General features: G+C 45.5%; 1 protein-coding gene across 4 annotated transcripts in view; it reads left to right on the forward strand.

Annotated features, from left to right (window-relative positions):
- Positions 1-25,176, forward strand: part of MTOR (mechanistic target of rapamycin kinase) — a 2,476,747-nt gene that overhangs the window by 422,499 nt on the left and 2,029,072 nt on the right. For all 4 annotated transcript variants that reach the window (XM_069609933.1, XM_069609934.1, XM_069609936.1 and 1 more), the window contains one exon: positions 10,645-10,701. In XM_069609933.1, the coding sequence (XP_069466034.1) occupies positions 10,645-10,701 (57 nt within the window). The remainder of the gene's footprint in view (positions 1-10,644; positions 10,702-25,176) is intronic.

Raw genomic sequence — 25,176 nt, forward strand, 5'->3', positions numbered from 1 at the left:
TCGACAGGTATTTTGTCTCCCTTCAGGTGTTCTTCCAGGATTACTAGTAGCCCTGAATGCAGGGTGGCCAGTGAACACTTGCCCCTCCTAGATGGCAAGAGATGCAGGTAGGCTTGTCGGCCTCAACCCCAGTAGTAATCCATCACCGCTGCTGTACCTTTTGTCATACCAGGGATCACAAGAGTGTCGTTGCACTGTGTGTTTGTGCCACCAGGGACTGTTCCTTCATTGAGTCTATGGCTCTATGCACTTGCACTGGCTTCTACATTGTTGCAATCCGTGACAGCCTTGTGATGTGTTGGGACCATATTTGCGCACACATGCTCTATTTGGGATATTGCTTCTCCACTGTACTCGATCAGCCCATCTGCCAGGCACATCACTGTGGTGCCCTGCCATTTGTCATTGTCATTTGAGTAACCGCCCAAGGAGAAATGTGGTCCTTGCAGACACTGGCGGTATTTTGCCATTGCATAACGCTGGGTATAGATCAATGTTCTTCAACTGCACACTATGTGCCTGGAATGTGCCCTTTATCCCCTATAGTGCAAGATATCCCGGGAATTATGCCTCTGTAATTGGGAATGGATGTGGAACTAAAACCTTAGGAGCCCCTGATGTGTGTGGGATAAGTGCACACAGGTAACATACTCATTGATTATATTCCTTCCTGCAATGCGCATATCAGAGTACCAGCTATTCAATGTTTCTACATTCTGGATGTCAGAAATAGTATCAAAGACCAACCGCTTATATAAATCATAACTCATTCATACTTCCTGTTTCATTCGTCTAAGAAATCTTGTAGGGCTGGCCGGAAAAAAGTGAGACATTTTGTGATTGTGTTTTTGTTTCATACATATATTTATACTAGCATTATTTTCCAACTGTACTCCCCCCTTCACCCTCTTTATATGGCCACCCCATATAACAGATATCCCTTCCTCCACTCCAACAACCACAACCAGTGGCATACAAAACAACATAGTAAAAAGAGGCACTAAATAATTTCTAAAACAAATGTAATGTATTTTTACTTTATCCCTACATAACAGATAGGTTGGTCAGCCATCTTTGCTTATTCCTCGAGAGGAGAAAAAAGGTTTTCGTGAAAGAGAAAAAGAAAGAGAGAGAGAGAAAGAGAGAGAAAAAAGGGAGCGAGAGAGAGAGAACGAGAAAGAGAATGAGAAGGAGAAAGAAAGAAACGGAGAGAGACAGGGGGAGAGCGAGGGAAAGAGGGAGACACCTATTCCACCAGGGCCGACAAGGGCCTGGACCTTCCAAAATAAAAAAAGTGAAAAAACAAATAAAAATTGACAAAAGACAAAACAAGAAAAAGTGAAAAAACTAACCACACCACCCTGGCATGAATCTTCAGAAATGTCTCTTCTTTGGCTATGCCCTTACTAAACTTTGCCTTGTCTCAGGTGCTCTTCGGACATCCAAGAGATGCACCCAATATCGAACTCCTTCATACGGATGGCGAGTGGAGTACAGAACACCACCTCATATGGACCTTTAAACCTGGGGCTAATCAGTTTCCCAGATAATAATGGTCCAGTTGTAATATGGGCAATGCAGTGTAGGGAACTATGGTCTTGCTTTCTACAGGGGTGGTCACTATTTATCTGTCCCCCACCCCACTTTACCGTGTCCCACTGCCGCCCCTATGTGCTTCCGTCCCGCCCCCTGGTCAATTATTTATGACCCATCCTCATATAATATGTCTCCTTCCGTAAATGCATGAGCCGTTCATCAGAATGGGAAAATAAATAGAACTCCTTTTATATAATCCAGAGTTGCTAAAAGATGGGCTGTGCAAATAGTTTGTCCTCAAATTGTCTAGTCATTTTGTGAGTCCATTCAAATGTACTTTTAAGTCCTCTCTGCTTCCCTGAGACTTTACAACAGTGGTCTTGTGTAGACTGCCTAGTCTAGGATCCATGCCCTACAATAATTACATAAGTCCAAAAAACTGCTACATTTCCTTCACAGTATTGGGGCTAGGGGCTAGGAGCGGTGTGTACTGCCGCTGCCCTATCTGATAATTTCTTTTTCACCATTGCAAAAATGAGTTGTCCCAAGTATAGTCCCTCCTGTTGGCTGTATTATAGCTTCTTTTTATCTGTCTGTACCCTTCTTTTTATCTGTCTGTACCCTTTGTGAGCCAGCAATTACAATAATGCAACAGAATCCCTCCTGCACTGATGTTTATTTTCACTACATCCCAACCGATCATCCACATACTGGATGAATTGTGCTAGGCACCTTACTTCAATGTAATCTGGACAGGGGTTACATCTCTCAGTAACCCATCATGTGGATTAACAGTCCATAATTATGCTTGGCACAAATTGCATGTCCTCCTCGATAAATAAAAACATCTTCGTTACCACTGCCATCAAACTGCATTGTACCTCCAGGTACTGCACAATGATATCACAGGGGATGCAGATTTCCAAAATAATCTCCCCTTTTTGTTCACTATCCTCAAATAACTCATCATCAGTGATTTTCTTTAAATACACTGTCGGGTCCACACATGATATTGTGCGCCACTCGCACCCAACTTTGTCTGTTCCAATTAGGACTTCTCTTTTGTCTGATACCACTAGTCCTTATAAATCCAATGACAATATTGTCCCTGCAACCATCTTGGGTGGCACCATGGGTTGGAAAATAAAATCTGTAGGTACTTGCCAACATTTTGTCACAATTTGAGGCACTGCATTTACTAATACCTTAATACCATAACAAAAAATATATCTGGGACCACAGGAACCCCATGTACTACTGACTCCCTTGCAATTGCATTGATTATTACCATTGCTTCAGTTGCACACATCCCTGGAGTGGAACACACTACCCCATGATCTGTGAATGATAGTTATATTTAATGTACTGAGCAGATCCCTACCCAACAAGTTCACAGGGGAACTCTCTGAATATAACAAGGGGCCTCGTACTACCTCTGACCCCACTTTTATATCCAGCTCCTCAGTCTGTGAAACTGTAGAAATAGCCCCAGAGAATCCCTGCATGTAAAGAGTTTTAACTGATAATGGAAAGTTCCCCTCCATGATGCATGATTTGGTGGTACCTGAATCTACCATAAATATAAATTGCTGGTTTCCTATTTCCACCTCTACCAAGTGCTCCTTTTGAGGGTGTGTGGTTATCAATAGGATTGGACATGTGAGTGCTCTCCATGGGCTGTCCTAATCAGAATATGTATTTGTCCTGGGGAATTAAAAAGGGCCGCCCCGTCATTGTAACTTGGAATGGGGTGGGCGCCTGTTCCCCCTGCCATTCTGTTAAACTGTGTTCCCTCACCCTGCTGTAGTTGTTGCCCATGTTGCCCTTGCCTGCCAGCCCCATAAGGGAACTGATTTTGACCCCCTCGCCAAATTGCTGTTTTCTCCTTCCTTGAGGCCCTTGGAATCCCTGCCCTGAAGGTGATGGCCCATAATTAAATCTCATCCCAGGCCTGTTCCTGCATTCCCTTGCGAAATGCCCCCATTTCCCGCAATACCAGCACTGTGATGTTCCCAATTCTCCTCCCCAAGGCCGTATCCTCCCAAAGCCTCTTGCTCTTGCTCCTTGAAATCCTCCTTTTCCCCTTGGTGCTCCTTCATACTGCCATTGTGGGTTAGGGTACTGTCCCCGCTCACCCCATTGTCTCTGTCCTCCTTCACCCCATAGTTCTGTATTTGTGGCATTCCCAATTTTGTCGAGTATCTCCTGTCCTTTCCCCCTGAGCCGGTGCCCTCACCAGTGTTTGGACGACAACCGTATTTAGTTTCTTTGCCACTAGTTTTGCCTTGTCCGTTTGCCTCTTCTGGGCTGTCTCCCTGTCCCGCTCCTTAATTCTCTTACATTTGTTGACCATTATACTTTGTATCTCTGGCCACCCTTTGGCTTTAATTCCCACCATTTTTTCTAGTGCCTTCTGGACCTCTTTTGGTAGTCCCCTCTTTACAATAAAATAGAAAATAGAAAAATGGTACTGTCTCAACTCTCCACATTTCCTGTAACTTAAGAATAAACCTAACTGGGTCCTCATCATCACCCATTGTGCACTGAATTAAAGAATGTAAGTCGGGGGTATCTGGGTACAATCCTTCGTCGGGCACCCCATACCCTTACCCTTACCTCATTAAAGGCTGCTCCATCATGTTCATTATCTGAATTACCCCAGCCCTTGCCCCTATGTCCCCAGCCTGGTCCCCAGCTATGGTGACCAGTAACCTCTTGAAGTCTCCTACTGGTAACGCTACCCTGCTGTTTGTTTTTCAAATTCATAGATCCATTTACTAGCTCCGTCTATAAGCTGGGGGAGAGCTTTAATCAAATTATTTTTGTCCTTTTGAGGCCATGGCACATACTGTGTTATCCCTACTCCTTTATGTATTAGAGGCATCTGCACATCTGTTTGTTTTCTACTCCTTTAGTATTAGTCTGATCTTGAACTACCATGATTAAATCTGGTCTATTTCTTGGTCTGTCCCTCCCCACTGCCTCTTGTGGCAGGGGCGGGTTTCTCACTGCCTCCTCTCCTTGATCTCCTTCTTGCCCTGCCTCTTCATTATTTCTACCACCTTGATCTTCCCCTACATTATCCTTTGCTTGTTCTACTTCTTGTCCCAGGACCGTCCATACCCTCTGCCCATCATCTTTTTCAACACAAACATTTTATTGCCCAAGGGTTAAACCTAAATAAAAAATCTCCTGCCTTCCAATCCCCTATTTTCTGTACCGGTACCCTTATTTCTGGTGATACTTCTTCAGGTTCTTGTAACTTGCCCAACCTTTCCTGCAATGCTCTTAACTCGCTGCCTATGTCTACTTGTGGACCCTAGGTATACACCAAGGCTACAGGCATATTAGAGCTTGTGGATGGGTTATATGGAGGTGCAAAAGCTCTAGATTCCCCCCTCCTTAGCTGCTTATCCTGGTAATCCTGTTGACGCTCTCTACCACTGGAGGCTTATAGACTGGGTTTTTATACCCTACTGCAGGTTTAGGCGTTAAGGGGTATATCCCCTTACATTGGATCTCTTTTTCACCTTCCTGATTTTCCATATCCTCAACTAATTGACAGAGATCTAGAATCTCTTCTCTTTTTTTGGACTTGTTCCTTTCATATTTTGCTGCTACAAAGATGGACATTTTTTCAAGCATGTTTCTGTTATGGGAGCCCTGCTCTGGCCAGGAGCAGGACGTCCCCTCTTTCCTTTGTTTCTACTATCAATTGTTTATTTATTCTGTCACAATACAGTGGCAGAACCCTATGCATGTGTTTTATTGGAGTTTCTTCCTCCATAATGTTGCGCGCATCCCCAATGCTTCACTTAAACCCTACTGCTATGCTGCACATACAGATCAACCCACTTTTTCCCCCAACCCCTTACTTTTTCTCATTTAATTTCACCCACACACACCGCGACTCATCCACCTTCCTTCCTTTTTTACCACAAAAGGCAGCAAGAGAAAATATACAGAAAATAGGGCCCATTCCTTATACCGAGCCACTACTGTTGTAATACCACTTATTGCTTTTATCGTCCTAAGAAGAAGAATGTGTGGTACTACCTTCTCAACCTGTTATGGCTGAGGATCCCTTACCTCCCAGTTTTTTAAATATGGTGAGGTTCCCTTTCCATTATAAAAAGTAGAAAAACAGAAATACGTGACAATTTCAATACATGACACACTTCTTTATCCAATCTACTCCATTACACATCACCTGAAATCCAATTCAATCTATCCAATCTTATTCCTTATCACCAAAAGTCCTATTTTATTCTGCATTACCAATAATACATCACCAAAAGTCTTCCATCTATTCTATTCACCTTGTACATCCTCCACATCACCAAATATTTTGTTCACATTACCATATCCTACATATCATGTATACATGTTGCCATTTTGTTATCACTTGCAAGAGCATACTCACGTGGGCGTTGTTCACTCGAGTTTCCTCCGTTCCGAAGTCCCATGCTGGCCTGTCTTTCTGGAGCCACACCCTGGTGTGGAGAGGATTTTTTTTTTAAAATGGCGACTACTAAACCGCTCGGGAAACACACTTTTTTTTTTTATTTAGCTGACCGGTCACTACAGTTGGGCATGGCTGATTTGGCCTGGGGCTTCGCAAAGTACGGGGGAAGACAGAGATCACGTCGGGGTCACCACTAAAAGGTAAGCCATACTTGTACCCCTTTAAATAGATTGGGGTACCCCTGATCACGCTCACACCAGAGAAAATGCACCCCTCTAGGGGATTAAGGCCATGAGTCTATCTTGCAAGAGATAACAAATTATAATCTTTACAAAGATGAGGATTGGGGGGGAATGGCAGAGGACTCTACAATGACATTCTGCCATATAAACTATTGTTTACCCCCAATTCCTTTTCAAGTCCCCTTGTGGAACCTACGTTTGGTCCTAAAATTTCTAATGGGTACCCCTTTTGAGCCCCTTATTTGTGCCCATGAAGAGTTCTTACCCTCAAAACTGTCTTTTTGGTGGCAATAACATCTGCCCGAAGGGTGAGTGAGCTGCAGGCTTAATCTTGCAAGCCTCCTCACACTGTCTTTCCCAAGGACAAGGTGTTTTTACAAGTCAAGTCTAACTTCCTCCCCAAGGTTGTTTTGGAATTTCATATCACCCAAAAAATAACCTTGCCTTCATTTTGCCCTCTTCCTCATCCGGGGATAGAGGAAGAAAGGCTGCACAGACTTGCTCCAAGGCGTGCCTTCAGTTTCTATATTAGCAGACTGGCAAAATTAAGGCAAACGGACCAATTATTTGTTGGGAATACAGGTCATTAGCTGGGCCTAGCCATCACCAAGCAAACCATTTTTAGATGGATTATTCAAACTATTGTAGAATGTTACATGCTGGCCAGTAAAGACCCTCCAGAGCACTTAAGGGCTCATTCAACCAGGGGTATCGCAGCTTCGCCAGCTCTTCAAAGGGGAGTTCGATTAAGAGACATCTGCGCAGCTGCCACATGGTTGTCTGCACACACCTTTACAAAATGTTATAGTTTGGATTCTTCCACTAGCCAAGAGACTAAATTTGGGAAGGCAGTATTGCATTCTGTGCATACTTAAAAGAAATTAAATTTGTACTCCCTCCTCCTGTATACATTACTGCTTTGGGAGTCTATCAAAGATAAGGAATACGTGGGAGGACACAATCTATTCGAAGAACAAGTTTCTTACCCATGGTAACGTTCCTTCGATTGGATGTTCCTCCTACGTATTCCTTATCACCCCTTCCATCCTTCCCCTCAGTAAAACTTCCCTTGTGGTTACAGTCTGCGCTCCGTCAAGGGTATTAACCGTCTCATCCTGGACAGTGCATAACACTTCAAAACAGAACTGAGCAACGGACGCTGCGCGTGCTACTTATACTCATGATGACGTCGCGACAGAGGACTCCGAGGGACATCAACTCGACAGACGCCGACGCGCAGCGCCCTCTACTGGGGAAAAAAAAGATTCCAAAGCAGCAAGCTGGATGTTAGAAATATCAAAGATGAGGAATATGTGGGAGGAACATCCAATTGAAAGAACCTTACCATGGGTAAGTAACTTGTTCATCTCTTGTTCAGAGAAAAGGCAGTTTACTGTTTATAGATGCAGCAGGTAACTAAAAACCGCTACCTTGTCAACAGTGGCCCCATCTCGCAGTCATGCTTCCACTAATTCTACTACTTCTTCTGATGGTCCTTGTTAGGGAGAATTCTCTGTTTAGGCTGAATTTCCTAACCTAGTGAGTCCCCCAGCAGCTTTGCTGGATTTTTGGGGTTTATTTTTTTCTCCTGCCAAGAGTGAGACTCTTACCCTCACTCTTGGACATGATTTGAGTGTGGTTCTTTGAATCTAGATGTGTTTAATGGGCTATGGGGTCTTTTACTCCATAAGGCTTCATGTGTTTTTGTGATATGTGTTACACAGCACCCTCAGTGCAGTGACACAGGGGTGTCATAGTGACCCCCCAGTATAGACTCCATACCCTGGGACTGACTACTGTCTCCCAGGGAATGTAAAGTCACCATTGACTTTACTAGTCTTAAATTCTGAATAGAACCAGTACAAACCATCATATTGTGGACGAACTGGCTGGGGCAATTCGATTGCCCCAGGGTCTGTTAGTCGAAGGGGCACGTCTCCGTCTCCCCTGATCTAGTTTTGGCTGGTGGCAGTGGATACTACTTTTTATATTCAACCGCGAATATTTTCCTATGGGATTTCCCATTGTTTTAGGCTACTATCTTTATTTAATTATTTACGGTAGCCTCGAACATACCGCCGGTTTATTTAATTAATATTAATTCTCCGGTTGGTATTTTTTGCCAAAACTTGATTCTAAAATGGCGTTTGTGTTCTCTTCTGTAACTCCATCCCAAGTCGAGCCCTTGGTTCCACTTTTTGGCGGGCTTCTCCACAGAAGCCCTCCAAAGTGGTGCCACTCTGTCTGGGGTACTTAGGAGGGGTGGAGGGGAATTTAGGCACCCTGGACTGAGTTGCCTGGGCAACTCAAGTCGCACTCCATCCTGATTGGCCCAAGTGGTGAGCCGGCCGGCTCACCACTTAGCATGTTTGAGTGACAGCTAGGCTGAGTGAATGGGGGTTTGCTGCATAAAAGCAGGGCTTTGGGGACTGGAACTTCAGAAGTCGCCACAGGTCAAAAGAATCCGATGAGGGAAAAGCTGAGCCGACCTGCCACGACACCACCACCGGTGGAGCCCTGCTTGACTGCCTCACCACTTTTCCCAACGACAGAGGAGATCTCCCGCCGGAGAGTCTTCTTCCTTTGACTGGTGGGGATAACCACTTTCACCGTCTTTTCGCTTTCCCGACGTACCTCGTGGCCGCCTTGCCCGTGCCAAGCACCCCGGCAACCGGGATACCACGTTTTACCACGACCGCGAAACAAAGGTACCACCTTTAACCGGAAAACTCCGCGGCTGGTTTCTGCCCTGGTAGTGCAACGACCTTCATCTGTCCTCCAAGTCGAGATCTTCTCTTCCCCTGGACGACGACGCAACCTGCACCCACTATCAGGAACAACTGCCACCGCTGGAGGATCCTTCCCACTTAAGGTACCGTGTCCGCCTGGCTTCCCTTGCTACCGACTGTACGGGGTAGATTTAGCCCCCGGCTTTCAAACCTGGGTTAGTCTGGGACACCCTGGCTAAACTTTCTTAAAGCCTCTCTAAACTCTTTTTGAACCCTCCGCAAGACTTTCTAAGCCTAGTGTAACTGTGTGATCTTGGGCGCATTTGTGCTCTGCGCTCTCTAAGAGTGGGCCCAGCCTTTGGACTTTTGCTCACCAGTGACTTTCGCTCTTCTGCCTTGCTAACAGTGTTCCTGAATCTTAGAGTGGTGTACCTTTCCATATTCTGCCTTTTTCCCCCTCCCTTTCTCACAAACTTATCGGAGTGCAATCTAGTTAAGCGCTCACCTCTGTATGAAAATAAGTGGTGTTTTACTGTGACTTATCTGATGAGGAAAAAGGGGTGTATATATTACAATAGTAACTGTGTTTAAAATATTTTACGATAAGAGTGCTGGAGTGTTTCAACTGTGTGTTTTTAAATAAATAATTATATACTTTGATACCAAAGCTCTGGTCAGTGTTTGCTTGTATTATTGTATCTGAGTGCCTATTGTGTATACTTTGCATACTGCCTAACTCTTCTTGAGGGAAGTCTGACTGCTCAGCCACAGCTACCAGGTAGATCTGGGTGGTACAGACTGCTACCAAGTGGGTTTACTGCCAACACCTGTAGTCTTAAATCTTTTGCAGTGGTCCCTAAGGGAACTGCACAGGTTTCTGCCTAACAGTCCTAGAAACGGCCATCACTGAACAATTGTCAGTAACAGAAGTGTTCTTATTTTCCCAATTTGTAGATCGGTGTTCCGTCTGATCCATTACATACACACCCCTAGTTACACAATCATATTCCCTCTTCCTGAGTCCCATCTACCTTCCTAATTTGCAAATTATTTGCATCCCTATCCTATTCCTGCCTCAAACCCCACACTTTTTGCTCAGTTGTCCGTCCTTCACAGGTCTCTTTTCCCTGGGCGGGATCACTGTAGGTAATTTTCTCATGTCAACTACCGACACCATAAGGCCACTATGATTATCTTTGGCACAGTATAAAAGCTTTATGATATGATAGGGCATTTATAACGCGCCTATACACAAGTGTTTCAAGGCGCAACGAGGCAACGGAGGGGGAACAGAGGGAAGACAGACCACGATCCTACTAGGCCAGGTGCCATTCAGATCGCGCAAGTGCAAGGGACTGGGAAGTGGGAAAGTGCGGGTGGGCCAGTGCAGTACATGGGATAATGAGATAAATAACAAAGTAAAAGTATGCACAGCAGGTGGCAAGTGCAAGGTTAAGTGCAAACATACCGTTACACTTGCCATATATTATATTTATAAGATAGATGCTTGTTTTTTATATTTGGGTTATTTTGACTTTTTAATTCTTGTTCTATGTTTAGTTGCTAGTTGGGCCGCGGTACAGTTTCTTGCTACCTGTAACTCTGTGACTGAGGCACAGATTTGGGGTGAGACAGAATTTCTTCTAAATGTATTGTTTTACTGCTTTTACAGGAATTGAAAACGGATGTCTTGGAGACAACAGATCCATTGAGGACAGACTCAAATAAGGTAACCTCTATTAGGAGTCTTCTACCAACCCTGTGTTTAGTGTGTAATGCTACCCTCTTAAACTTGGTGACAAGCAATCACTCAGTTTATGGCTCACCTAAACAGGGCTATTAGTGTTATTTAAACGTTTATACAGCACTAGCCCTACCCACAGTACAAGGGAAAGAGGTGAAAAAGATGTTAACATTTTTTCAGAACACGATATGAAGATCAGGATGAATAAAGTTTAGCAGGGAAAAGGGGTCTGGTTGGATTATGGGAGGGGGTATACATTACCCTTGAGGATTTTGTGGAAGGTGATGATGGAAGGGGTGGTTCTTCTACTCAGATGTGGAGTGGGACAGCGTTCCAAGTTTTGTGCGCTTACTGGGCAAAGACCTGTTTGTGTGCATGTTAATTTGCTGTGTGGGTGTGTCAGGGCAGAACTCACTTTTTGGGAATTCTGATTACGTTTTTTGCAGGGTTCCCACTTTTTCTGATTTTCCCTCTTTTTCTGTTTCTATGACACCTTTCTGTGGTCAGAGGGACTTCTACTGAGGTTTTCCTGTCACTGCAACCCTTTATTCGTATGTGGTCACATGTCAGCCCATAGGTCATTGGGTCCTGAGTGCTTTTTAAGCACCCGTTTCTGTTTTAGGGTGATTATAGCATCCTTTATTGGTTTTGAGTAGTAGGCGGGTGCATCTGTGACGCAGATTTGGCTTCACCTAGCCAAAGCTCTACATTTGTGGTAGTCATTGTTGTACTAATGTATTTTGTGATGAATCCAGGGAATTTGTCCCTTCTCCCCAAGGGGGAGCAACCCTCTTTGGGACTAGGGAGGTTAGCATGCTACACAATACCCTCCCTTGGGACAGAGTAAGTGAGATCCCACAGGGTGTGACCCCACCCCCATATGGGACAAGGAATGCCCCAATAATTACCTAACCCCTGCCCCCCTTTCCTCACAGACTGTTAGGGAAGATATTCATAATTATGATAAATCTTTCTGACCTATGTCAACCCCAGTACTTTTTGCTTGGACTTGATAACTATTTTACCTTGTCTCTAGGTGAAGGGGAATCGTTTTCCCCTCTCACCTAGTATTTTACTCTTTTTATGGGTGACCTTTTTATGTCTCTCCATAGTGTATGGTTGAAGTTATAGTTTCTTGCAACTTGTGGGCTTAGGCTGGGTTGCCCCTTTGGGCTCCCCCTGTTAATTTCTCTTCCATGTACTTGGGTGAACTACTGTTCACAAGTAGTAAAGAGGGATTTTCATCCCCTTTACATTTTGTATAAGTGAACGAGTACACCCCACCTTATTTGGAGTGCTGGGGGGATACAATGTATTCCCTTTCTTGCTTACCTGGTATCATTTTGTAACAATTGCGAGTTTACATGAAAGGCTGGTTGCAGTCGTTTTACCTTCATGACTTTAGTCTGTATTACTCGCAGGCTGTTAATTCAGCCTCGGTAATGCACAGAAGGTCCACAATTTTTCCAAAATGGTGGGCTCCTCCTTTTTTCGCCATTTCTTGTGTGCTTGCTATTTCTGAGGTCTTCCCCTGCCATTCTAGGCGGGAACAACCACAGTGGAAGTTTTGTCTACGGTGGGAATCTTTTGGATTCTACAACCATGCTCCAGAGTGTCTGAGAATGCAGGAAGCGTGGGAGGAGTTCAAAACTCTGCAGTCCTTTGTCTTCCACCTTTCCTGAAAGGAACCAACTCCCAGTGGGGGGCCCGCTGTCCTGATTGAACAGCCAGACCGCTGCTTGCTGTAAAATGCAGGGAGAGAATGCAGAAGTTGTGCTGCAGTTCCTGTTAAATACTTGAAACCCTGAAGCTGCTGCCAAGTCGACGACAGGAACTAAAACCGAAGAGGAAGATGAAGAAACGACGGCCGTAGCTATTTCCAGTGACCAGAGAGCCTGCTGTGTAACCCGAGCCTGCTGTTACACTTCCTTCCAAGTGACCAGGGGATCCCGAAAAGGACGACCCGACCCAGAGCTTGGTGAGACCCACTAAACTCAAGAAGACCTTGAGCCATCCCTTGGCATGCTGCAACCTTGCTTGGCCGCAATACCCCAAAACCCTGGGACCTTGAGCCCTTATGAGGTGCACGGTCTTCCGAATTCCCGATCACAACACAATTTCCTATCCTCTACCCCCTCCTCATATCTCACCTCTTTCTTCAATACCTGCCTCGTGTGTTCTACTTTTCCAGCTCCTTTCAAGCATGCGACTATTATTCCTATACTCAAAAAACCTTCAGCTAAACCCCCACCTTGCTTCCAACTATCGTCCCATCTCTCTCCCACCCTTTCTCTCTAAGCTTCTCAAATGCATTGTCTACTCTGAACTGTCCTCATTTGTCTCCAACCACTCTCTCCCGCCTGCCGCTCAATCTGGTTTCCGCCCTCTACACTGCACTGAAACTGCCCTTACCTCTGTTCTCTACTCTCTCCTTTCCTCACGCCACACCAAACATTCCTCTATTCTTATTCTTCTCGACCTCTCTGCTGCTTTTGACACTGCTGACCATACTCTTCTACTTAATTCTCTCCCCTCATTTGGCCTCAAAGACTCTGGGCCTCATTACACGGTAGGCGGTAAGGGTTTACCGGTACCGGTATTTTACCGGTACCGGTAAACCCTTACCGCCTTACTACGAGGTCCCTTTGCGGGTTGGGGAATTTAACGCCTGCTTTTTGCAGGCGGTAAAAACCAACCCGCAAAGGGACCAGGGAGCTAATTACAGTACTGCAATTTGCGGTACCGCAATTAGCGCCTTCCCCATTCCCATAGAGCCCTATGGGGCAAAAATGGGAATGGGGAAGGGCAATGGTGGAAGGGGGAATTACTGCCCCGCCAACCTTGGAATAGGGCGGTAATTCCCCTTTCCACCAAGGCGGTGCCGGTATTTTACCGGCATGAACCATGGCGCTATTAGCGCCATGGTTCACCGCCATCCGTGTAATGAGTCCCTCTGTCCTTCTATGGTTCTCCTCTTATCTCTCTAACCGTACGTTTGCCGTCTCCTGGGGTATCTCCACCTCTCCCACCCTTCCTCTCAACCATGGCGTTCCCCAAGGTTCTGTCCTTGGTCCCTTTCTCTTTTCACTCGACACGTCCTTCTTAGCCCCCATCATTTCCTCCTTCGGAGTCTCACATCATTTCTACGCTGACAATACCCAGCTCTTTCTCTCCTTCTCCTTCTCTCCTGACATCCACCGGAAGCTTTCTTCTTGCCTCTCTGCTATTAAATCTTGGATATCCTCTCATTTCCTTAATCTCAATACCGATAAAACTGAAGTCCTTTTCTTTACTGTACTCCCTCCTCCTTCTCCTCCCCCTTTCATTCTCTTTCCCCCCTCCAATCTCTCCTTCTCTCCCCACGCACGTAACCTTGGCCTTTATCTTGACCCCCACCTCTCCCTTTCTCACCATATTCCTCTTACTGCTAGAACTTCCCACTTTCACCTCTATAACATCTGTAAAATTCGATCTTCCCTAACCTTTCATGCTACCAAACTTTTAATCTCCTCACTCATCTTCTACTGCTCTGCTCTTTTCTTTGGAATCCCCTCCTCTCACCTCTCCCCACTTAAGTCTATCTACCACTCTGCCATCTGCTCCCTCTACCTTCTCTCTCCCCATGACTCCATCTCCTCTTCTCTCTCCTCTCTAGGTTGGCTCCCATTTCATTCCCAGCTCAAATTCAATTTCCTCTGTCTCGTATTCAAATCCCTCCATGGTCTTTCCCCCGACCCCCTATCTTTCCTCCCTCCTCACTTTCTACACTCCTTCTTGTTCTCTGCGCTCTTCCAATCTCTACCTACTCTCCTCTGCACCTCCACCCTGTGCCCCTTCTCGCTTCCGCTCTTTCCAACTCCTTGCCCCTTACCACTGGAACCGCCTTCCTCTTTTCATCCGCTCTACTTCTTCCTTCAATTACTTTCGTATCTCCCTAAAATCCTATCTTTCATTCACCCCCTTAAAACCCTTTGCTTCCTCTTACTTTTAGTATTCTCTCGTACCCCTCCTTTTCCTACTTCCCGTCCCCATCTCTCTCCACTCTCTCCTTCCTTATGTCCTGCACGTCTCTCATCCTCCTCTTGTCCTTCCTTCTCTCTATTCCCTCTGCCTCTTATCTTACTTCTACTCTCACCTTCCCTCCCACCCACTATCTCTTCTCTCTTCTTGACCCCTCCCTTCTCTTCTTCCCCTTCCATAATGTAAATTGTTTTTTGTACTGCTTTCTGGTTTAATTCAATTGTTATGTAATGCTTGCTGTATATTGTTGGTTCCTCTTGTAAAGCGTTTTGGATTAAAACGCTATATAAATTCAATAAAATACATATACAATGCAAATTTGGTGGCATACTTCTGAACTTCGAGAGGCTGGATTTCAATCCTTGAAGTCCCCTCACCAGCGTGCTGGACCAGATTAGCAACGAGAATCCGACCAGCATTATTCAGTCTTCTCTTGACTCCGGAAAAGGGTGCCAAAATCACAGAACCGCATCCAGCCATGAAGAAACCCTTGCCTGGAGCCTTACCCATTGATCCCTGCTGCAAATTCCTTTCCAGTGTCCTGTCTTCAGTCTTCCCGACAAGGAATGAATCGACTGGGATTTTGGCTGCAGATCCTGAAGACATCCTGCTGCAAATTCTTCTTCTGTGCTGAGGTACTGTGTTGGCTGGTGTATTACTGACCTTAAGCCTTTTGTGATTCCTGTGAAACCTTGGGGGTGATTCCAGTGATTGGGAGTCCTCTCATCCAGTTCACCCATGCCCATTGCTGGAATCCCTCTAGGGTGTCTTCTCTGATGTCCCTGGAACCTTTCTACCACTCTAAAGTAGAATACTTACTTGTTTGAACATATTCCTCAGGAACTCTGACTTTTCCTACATTTGTGCCTATCCTGACCTGTCTGTTGGCCACTAGAGACCTCCTGTCACTGAAAACACTCATGCTCCAAGAACTGGGAAGGACTTTTGCTTAGTAAATGCAACAAGTGTTTTAAAGTTACTAAGTTAACTAAGTTCTTACTATCATTGCATTGTATTTTGCCATTATTAAAAGTGTGTATTTTTGATTACAGACAAGTAAATAAAAAAAGTGTGTATATATAAGGTTATTTTACTCACCTATAGATTGGTTCTCCCACTTCCCACAAGTAATGCTGTTGGCTTCACCTATTTCTTTCAGAATATAATCATACAAGTTCACCAACTAGGTCTTGCTTCCCCTGACCTGCTGTATAGCCTTTCTAGAATAAGTCTGCCTTGGGTTTCACTTAACTTGAATAGCTTTGTGCAATTCTTAATTAAGTGTATTGTGGGTTGTACTAACATTGGTCTGCCTTGTGCCATCCTAAAATAGGTTAGAGAGGTTTTGCTTATCTCAGTCAGTGTTCCACTGGTATGAAAAGTGACTGCAATAGTTTATTACAACATTAGGTCTTACCCAACTAGCATAACTGAGGGTTATCCTAAATGTAGTTACAGGTTTATACTGTTTCATGAATCTGTGTTCCACTATTCAGAAAAGTATCCTGGTAGCAGGGTTGGTTTTGTAGAGGTTGAGCCAGGTACACCCACTCAAAACTCTTCCCCACGATACCTATATGTTGGGACCTAGAGTGTGAGACACATGCAGTGCCAGTAAGAATACCAGTACCGCAAAGAATCATAGAAGCAAGGTTCCCATTGAGAAAACCATATATGCATTTGTGAATATATGATGGTCATTTGAACAAAATCCCAGAGAAAATGGGAAGAGCGAGTATGGAAGAAGATTGGCGATGTAATACCGAGTGGAGCTGACGCACCCAGAAGAAGCAGACGTGTGTAGACATTCTTTAGAAGCAAAGAAGAAGGTGTTCAAGATGAGCAACATTTCGGGCTTGAGTTGAAGATGCATATGCTACAGAAATAATGTCATTTTACACTTGTACAGATGCAGCAACGCAAGTAGGGCAAAGCATTCTTGAGGCTGGCTACGTAGTAAAATAGATTGCGGCAATGCCCCAATGTATATGCATATGAATGCATGGACTATGGATATTCCACAATGCACTGTAGCAGAGTCTGGACCCTGTGAGCAGAAAGGCTTTTTTAGTGTGGCGCAGTATGAAAACAGTTAATAAATGAAGGTGAATCCAAGAAAGCCTTGGCTGGCCCAGCACCAGGAAGTCCAGGCCACCGTGAGCCTAGATGTTCCTACTGATTAGGCAAGATTGTATGCAGTACCCTTTGAGTGCACTACAATAACCTTGACCTCCTGTTACGCTCACCTGGTCTGGTATGCTTCTCAGCTTTGCCCTGATGTGGTCTGCGGGGAAGGTTCTGCCTTGTGGTAGAATTAGGCTTGCTCTCCGTCCTGCCTTCTTTGCAGGGGCCCGTTGTCTTTCATGGGCGAGTGCGGTCCAGTTACTTCGAACTGGCTTGTTGAGCCCTGCTGGTAAATGTTGGTGCATTAAGAGTGCTATGATGCGGTAAGTAAGCACTATGCGCAGCGCTGCGAAGTCTTGGCTTTGCTAACCTGTGTTTTCCTTCCTTGTAGGTCGCGGTGTTCTTCAGCGCGAGTGGATTGTCCGGAGTGGTGCCAGCTGAGAGGCGACCAGCCAGGTAAGCCTTTTGAGCAGTTCGTAATTTGTAAATGTCTCTACTGCTTTCTTTAATGTTGCCTCTATCTTCCTTTTTCAGGTCGTTCTGTCCGGGAGGCGTGCAGATTCAAGGAAGCTGTTCTCAGTAGCTGCGAGTGTTTAAAGATGAAGACTGCAGGTAAGATGCTGCTGCTAATGATGTTTCTTTTGTCTCCTTGCAGGTTCTGCTTCTCCGAGGTTCGAGGGAATAGCTGGACACGGTGAGCGTCACGTTGCAAGCTGCAAAGTAACGCGAAGCGTGTTGTCTTGCTCGGGTGGGGTTTAAATAGCCCCAACAAAATAGTCCAGGAAAAGGAGTCCCTAGGCTACCACAGCCACAACACTAGACCGCATAGCTTGGGTTTTAGGAACCAAACTATGTGGATGCCTCCATGTTGGCTGACAATACAATAAAGTAGTCCCCAAGCACATTGTTTTTTCATGGTGTATGAGCCTGGCGCCATAGGTGCCAGGACTGGCCCCATGAGGGCTTTTGAAGAGGATGCCAGGCTCTAGAGGCCCGAGTCCTGACTCCACCTGGCCAATGGGTTTGCCAGAGGGGGTTTTGGGCGAGGGTCGTGGCACCTCCTGGCAATAGAGACCCAACCTTTGGTATAAGTCTGAACTACACAGGTTAGTAGTGTGGGCAAGCAGCCAGGCTTATCTCAAGAGGGGTCAATGTGAGCAGTAATGCTGTGACAGTTTCACAATACAGTTATCCAAATAAACACTTCTACTCAAGGTTTCTTGATAAAACAATTATTAATTTATTTCACAGTCAGTTATATAAGCCTTCTTCAGAAAGGGAGCAAAACATGTAACATTTAAATATACTTCAAAACTCACTCTTAGTTTCTCTAAATCAGATGATACCCATTGGGGATGGCACACAGACATTTCCTACACCCCCAGGTGACTTAAATAGCTAGGACACTGTGGACATTGATTTATCACTGGTACATTAAGAGCAATACTGAGCTTGGTGTAAAAGATGGAATAGAGGAATAAAACAAAGGTTAACAAATAATTCATAACCAGGTAAGTACTTTTTGAAACCTTCCAATGCAGAGTAAAGTAACCCTTTCCTGGGGGAAAGGCCAAAGCACAAGGTCAGAGGTAAAGAGGAGTCTCTCATGGAGCCAGGACAGCCAATGTTAATTGTAAAATGGCAAGGGGAGCTGAAGATCTTCTTTGCAGGTAGGTAAAAAGTCTTGCACAATGTTTTTATAAATGTTTGTAGAAAAGTAGAACACTTGAAGGGCCACAAGCTGGGAGGCTTGTGAGGGGCAAAGCTTTAGCAACTCTGCAAGATAACCAAGACAGGTCTCAACTGAGAGCATGTAAGGTTACAAAACAAGAGGTAAGTTCTCTTAGACTCTACGGTACCTCTGGTTAGAAGAAATGGTTCCAGCTGGCTTCTGTTCTTCTGCAGCTCTGTAGATCCTGCTGTTCCTGAGCCTCAGTGGTGGGGACAAGAGGGAGGACATCTGGGGACTCCTGCTCTGCAATGCGAAGGTCAGCGGCAGCAATGGGCAAACTTCGATTCAGCGGTTCTTCAGTGTTTCAGCTCCTCACGTCTGACAGAAAATAGCAACACTGCGGTTCTTGGATACCACTTCAGACTTTCCTTGCATCTGGGGTCCAGCCTTCAGCCTGAAAAGCTCCAACTGGTCATCCCTATCCTTATGTCTCTCAAACTCAAGCTTATTCAGGTTGAACTCAAGCTCTTTTCGCTTTAGCCTGAGCTTCTCCTTCTTCAGCTCAAAAATGGCCTCAGCCTCTGAGGTGGTCACAGACACATTTTCAGAAGAGACACTTGTTAGGACAGATTTTTCTATACTCTGGCTGGCTGAGGGACAGATGTATAGAAGGCCAACCTATATTGTGACAGGGACAACTCTGACCAAACCAGTTCATGGTAGCAGTGATGAGAGGTCCAGGCTAAGGGCCTCATTACACGGACGGCGGTAAGGGTTTACCGGTACTGGTACTTTACCGGTAAACCCTTACCGCCTTCCTACGAGGTCCCTTTGCGGGTTGGAGAATTTAACGCCTACTTTTTGCAGGTGTTAAAAACCAACCCGTAAAGGGACCAGGGAGCTAAATACGGCACCGCAATTTGCGGTGCCGTAATTAGCCCCTTCCCCATTCTCATTATGCCCTATGGGGCAAAAATGGGAATGGGGAAGGGCAATGGGGGAAGGGGGAATTACCGCCCCACCAACCTTGGAATAGGGCGGTAATTCCCCTTTCCACCAAGGCGGTTCCGGTATTTTACCGGCATGGACCAAGGTGCTAATAGTACCGCCGTCCGTGTAATGAGGCCCTAAGTCTCAAGAGGTGGTGAGCTTGTAAAGGGTCCACAATGAGTACACACAATCGGAGTCACAAATTACACTTAGACAGTATAAAAATACATGTATTTATTTATGGCCAAACACTATGAAAAATCACTACAAACTGGTAGAAGTATCACACAACACTAATAATAGAATGCATATGTATAGTCACTAGAATAGGGCATAATACAGATCAAACCCCTGTAAAGGAGATTAGCTTATGCACTACAGGTCCACAGAGAATTAGCCCTAGCTTCAAAAGTCCTTCCCTAGGTTGTCTCGGGCCATATGCCCAAAAGTTCAGGAAAAGTTCTGACACAGTTTCTAACATTGGATAAAACAAAGGTAGGGTCTCTTGTGTCCATTCTAACTAAAAGAAAAAGTGCCCCCAACTTTCAGAAGGCTTGCGCGAGCAAGTAATGGCAAAGCCAAAGTGTTGTAAAAGTTTTAGAAACGTTAGCAAAACATTTAAAAGGAGTTTAGGGGCAGGTATATCCGGTCCCAGCCCCTCCTTAATTAGGGCCGATTGACCTCTAACTGGAAGACCATAGAGAAGCTCAAAGGGACTAAATCCAACTCCCTCCTGAGGGACTTCTCTATAAGCAAATTGAAGGCATGGCAGTAGAAGGTCCCACTTTCTTCTAAGGGGTTCTTCTAAACCACCAATCATGCTCTTCATAGTACTGTTAAACCTCTCTACCAACCCATTGGTCTGGGGATGGTAGGCAGTTGAGAACTTGTAAGTCACGCCACAGTTTTTCCACATGGCCTGCAAGTAGTGGGACTTAAAATGTGATCCCCCTGTCAGAGATGACTTCCTTAGGAAAACCTACCCTGTTAAAAATACCAAATAGGGCCTTAGCAACAGCCTGAGCTGTAACAAACCTCATAGGTATAGCTTCAGGATACCTAGTAGCATGGTCTACTGCAACCAATATAAATCGATTGCTTGAAGAGGTTGGAGGGTCTAAGGGACCAACAGTGTTGATTCCTACCCTTTCAAAAGGGACTCCCACCACTGGGATAGGCATCAAAGGCGCCACATCTTTGGCTCCACTCTTGCCAGATGTCTGACAAGTGTGACAGCTCCTACAGAATTTATCTACATCAGGCCCCAATTTAGGCCAGTAGAAATATAGAGAAAGCCTTTCATTGGTCTTCTTGAAGCTCAAGTGACCAGCCAAAGGGATCTCATGAGCTAACTGTAGGAACTGGTGTCTTGTCTCTAGAGGCACTACAAGTCTTCTGTAGTCCCTTGGGATAGATTCAGGTGGTTCACTGTAGAAGAGGCCATCTCCCCAGTACAACCTATGCTTCCCTTACTCCTGCCCGTCCAGCTGGGAAGCTGCCTGTTGGCGAAGTCCTTCAAGGGTAGGTGTCAGATCCGTGGTCTAGCAAGTCCAACTCTTCTTGTTTGTCACTAATTACAATTTCCCCCTCCTCCTCACCTGTGTCTTCAGAACATGAATAGTGCAAGCGTCTTTGTCTCCTTTGTTTCTTTTGCCTTTTTTTGTAGAGATACGGCCTCCCCCGGATAGAAGCCACTATACTGCCTTGAAATGACAAGAAAGGCAGAGGACCCCTTCCCGAGAGCGCCTAACAGAGGAAAAAGCCAAGCTGAAAAAAACCTCTGTGGATTCCTATCCGGTCCTTCAGAATAGCGGATGTTGGTTTGGGGTAATCCAAGGTATGAAGGAAGAGTCCAGGAACTGTAGAAAAAACCCTCTTTGTCCGTGGATACAGGATCTGGCGTCCAATGGGGGGAACTGGCATCCAATGGGGGGAACTGGAGCCCAATGGATGCTAAGTGTAAGCAGAGGGGTTGAGAAAGAGTTTGTTCCTGAAGGCAAGGAAGAAAAGAGAGAAAAAGGATCAGCGTGGGATGCTGACGGTAAGCACAGGGGCAGACCCGAAAGGGCGCTGGAGCCGCTGCGCGAGAGAGACAGAAGCAAAGAGGAGGTTCAGGAGGTAAGTGAAACGAAGGAAAACACGGAAGAAAGCAGTAGACAGATACCTGAATGACTCCAAGAGTCTAAGGAGAAAACTACCGTGTATACCCGAAAGCACCGAAGCGGAAAGGGTTGCAACGCAAAGACGCTTAAGTCGGAAGCGTAGTTAAAGGAACACTAAACATAGAAGACGGACAGGAAACAAAACACAACGACTAGACTGGAGCTCACTGTGACAGTTTAATAGCCTGGTCTCCCTTTTCTCCCCCTTCTGTCGAACTCTCCTCACCTGGACCGCCGGAATCGCTGTCGGGATCCTGCAGACGCTGTCGAAGTAGATAATCCTTCTCCTTTTTCCGATGAGCTTGCTTGTCACGGAGGTAGGCCACCGTGACCGCTGGAGAGAACAGCTGTCCGAGGACCTCCCTTCCGGAACCAAGCCGAAAATAGGGGAAAAAACCCAGAATGGGGAAAAAACCCTTGGACTCCTCTGGTGTGTAGTTCCAGCGGAAAGTAGACTTTCAGATGGTCGGAGGAAAATCGTATCCGTTAGTGTGACTGAGGGCAACACAGCAGCGGAACAGGGGAGTCCTGTCGTGGGAGCCGGAACACCCACCAGCCAAGGCCACAGCGGGGCGAGGACCAGAGGAGAGGCAGCAAAGGAGAAAAAACGCCAGCGGGTAGCGGAGAGAGAAAAAGAAAGCTCAGGGAAAAAAGGGCAGTGCCTATCCGCGGGGACGGGGCCGCAAGAGAAGAGAAACAGAGACCGCTGAGGCGCGGCGGCAGCAGAGAAAACTGGAGAGGAGAGAAAGCAAGAAGAACACTCGCAGGAGGGCGCGAGTGAATGGAGCCTGAACAGAGCGAGGCAGGAGCGAAGGAACCCGGAAGAGCGAGAGCTTCCAAAGGAAAGTTGCAACGCAGGGACCGCTAGGCCGGGAGAGAAGATATACTCCCAGCGGCCCCGCGCTACAAGGAGAAACCAGTAAGGGACACAAAAGAGGGACTAGTACCTCCCGTACCTGCGTCCCAAAATCCAGCACGGAAGAAACCGCCAGTCGGAACGCCTACGGGTGACACTCACGTAAGCAATAGGAATAGACAAAGAAGAAGGATAACAGGCAGACAGACCCGCAAACCCTGAAGAGGACAGGATAGAGAACATAGAAAAGGGACAGAAACAGATCAAGCCCATTAATCAGGAAGGAAACATTAGATAGACCTGCAAGCCAGGAAGGGGACAGGATAGAGAACATAGAAAAGGGACAAAAAGAATTCAAGCTCATTAGTCGGGAAGGAATAATAAAGAGGAGGGAACTCTGATCTGGTGGTGACCCTAATGACGGCGGAAACGCCAAGTACTCCACAGCCTCCAAGCAGGAAGGTGCATGACAGTAGGACACTCTCTTTGACGGTTTATAGTCATAATATCGAAAAAATAATGTCGAATTTCAAAAATGTCGAATTCAAAAATGTCGAAAACACATACATATAATAGAAAAAGTCATTAATTCGAAAATAAAATGTCGAAAAAAAATCAAAAAACCAATGTTAAAATAACTATGTAAAATATCACATATACTAATGTTTTTTTATTGGGGGGGGTCCCCCCCAAACCCCCCATCCCAAACCCCTACCCCAACCCTCCACTCCTCCCATCCCCCCCCTACACTCCCCATGGATATACCTTTAATTTTTTTAAAAAAGTATTTAATAAAACATTAATTAAATAATTAATTATTAAAAAACCCCATCCCAAACCCCTACCCCAACCCCCCCCCCTCCTCCCCATCCCTCCCACTCACCATGGATATACCTTTAACCATTTAAAGAATATATGTTTTATAAAATATAATGAATTAATTATTTATTTAAACATTATTTCGAAAAAAATTCGACATTTTTGTAATTCGACATTTTTATTTTCGACATTTTTTTTTCGCCATTTTGACTTTCGATATTATTGTATTCGACATTATGACTGGACACCCTCTTTGACCTCTGCTGAAGTCTGCCCTACAGGGGCCACCTTCTGCCAGTAAAGACTGCAGCTCAGGATGGTCTTTATGATCCAGATCTCCAACAGGGGGAAGGTCTTCTTCCAGCTCTTAATCTTCAGCAGCTGATTCAACCTTTCCTGGTTGTTCCTCACATTCCGCCTCAGCTGGTAGATCAGTCACAGGTGTGACTTTAGACAGTCCTCTCGGGGATGTCCTTGTTGGTAGCGCAGGAGTGTGTTCTTGCTTTTTCTTTGAGGCCTTGGGTTTCCCCTTTGTCTCTTTCTTCTTAGAAATAGCCGTTAGTAATTCCTGTGGACTGGGTGTTATAGATTCCTCTGTAACATCCACTGGGGAGTCTGTTAAGGTACTCTCTCTGGCTTTCCTTGTCTGCTCCTGTTTCCTTTTACTGGGAGGGCTGGGGGTGCTTGATACAACTACAAGAGTTTTTAAGTCATTCCCCAACAGAACTCTCCCAGGCACCTCACTTTGTACACTAACAGGTGTCTTGACAGTCATGTTGTTGCACTGGATGAAAGCTGGTAGTCTAGGAAGCATTTCGACAGGGCCTCCAGCAAACTTAGTGAGGCCTTTGGATGCCTTAGCAACATCCTCAGGTTTGAAAAAAGATTCATCCACCACTATAATGCTGGCCCCAGTGTCTCTAATGGCAGGGGTCCCCTGGCCATTTACAAGTACACTGTCCTTGTAATATTCTTTTGTGTTTTCTGGAATTGAATTATAGACATCTAAATTCTGCTGTTCCCACAGACCCAGGGACACTAAAGAAACACTGGCAGAGACTCCAATGGGGTCTTCAGCCAGTAATTGAAAGTTTCCACTTGCCATTTGAACTTCTTCCTCTGGAGAAAAGGCTAAGGAGACAGTGTGGACCCCTAAAGGTTTACCCATGCATCTGGGATCCCCTTTCACATGGTCAGAATCTCCACAAGCATAACATTTTCCAAATGTTTTGACAAATGAGGCGTTTATGCTGACCCCCCCTTTGGTTTGGCATCAGAGATTTCCCTAGCCTGGTTTGGTTTCCCTTGTGGCTTACCCTTTTTCTGTTTGGGGCCCTCTTTTGGATTGGAGGTATTAGAATTCTCTTTGCCATCTTTCTTTTGCTGCGTCCCATCATCCTTCTTCTGAGTTGCCCCAGAATCCTTGTGAGTAGCCCTGTTGGCAACCCTTTGCTAACTTCTTTGGATCAATTTCCTTAGAGTCAGTCAAGTGCTGTCTCCGCTCAGGAGAGCAGGCATCATCAAAAATAGATTTCTCATTCCTTCAAAAGTGTTAACTCTGTAACCCTTTACGCAACCATCTAAGTTCTTCAAACAGTCACACACCCAGGTAGCCCAAGGGGTACCATCATGCTTTTTGAGGGTCCTAGACCCCTTAAGGTACTGGGATGGAGTTTTCCCAGATCTAGCTATCGAAGCTAGCTTCACGTTTTCATACTTCAATCTTTCAAGTTCCCCCACCTCCATTACAGCATCAGTTGCAACCTAGGGGAGCCTAGACAAAAGCCAATGAATCAACTGATTTCATGTGAAACCCT

This window comes from Ambystoma mexicanum, chromosome 8, assembly GCF_040938575.1.
Source record: "Ambystoma mexicanum isolate Mex_15411 chromosome 8, UKY_AmexF1_1, whole genome shotgun sequence".
NCBI lineage: Eukaryota > Metazoa > Chordata > Amphibia > Caudata > Ambystomatidae > Ambystoma > Ambystoma mexicanum.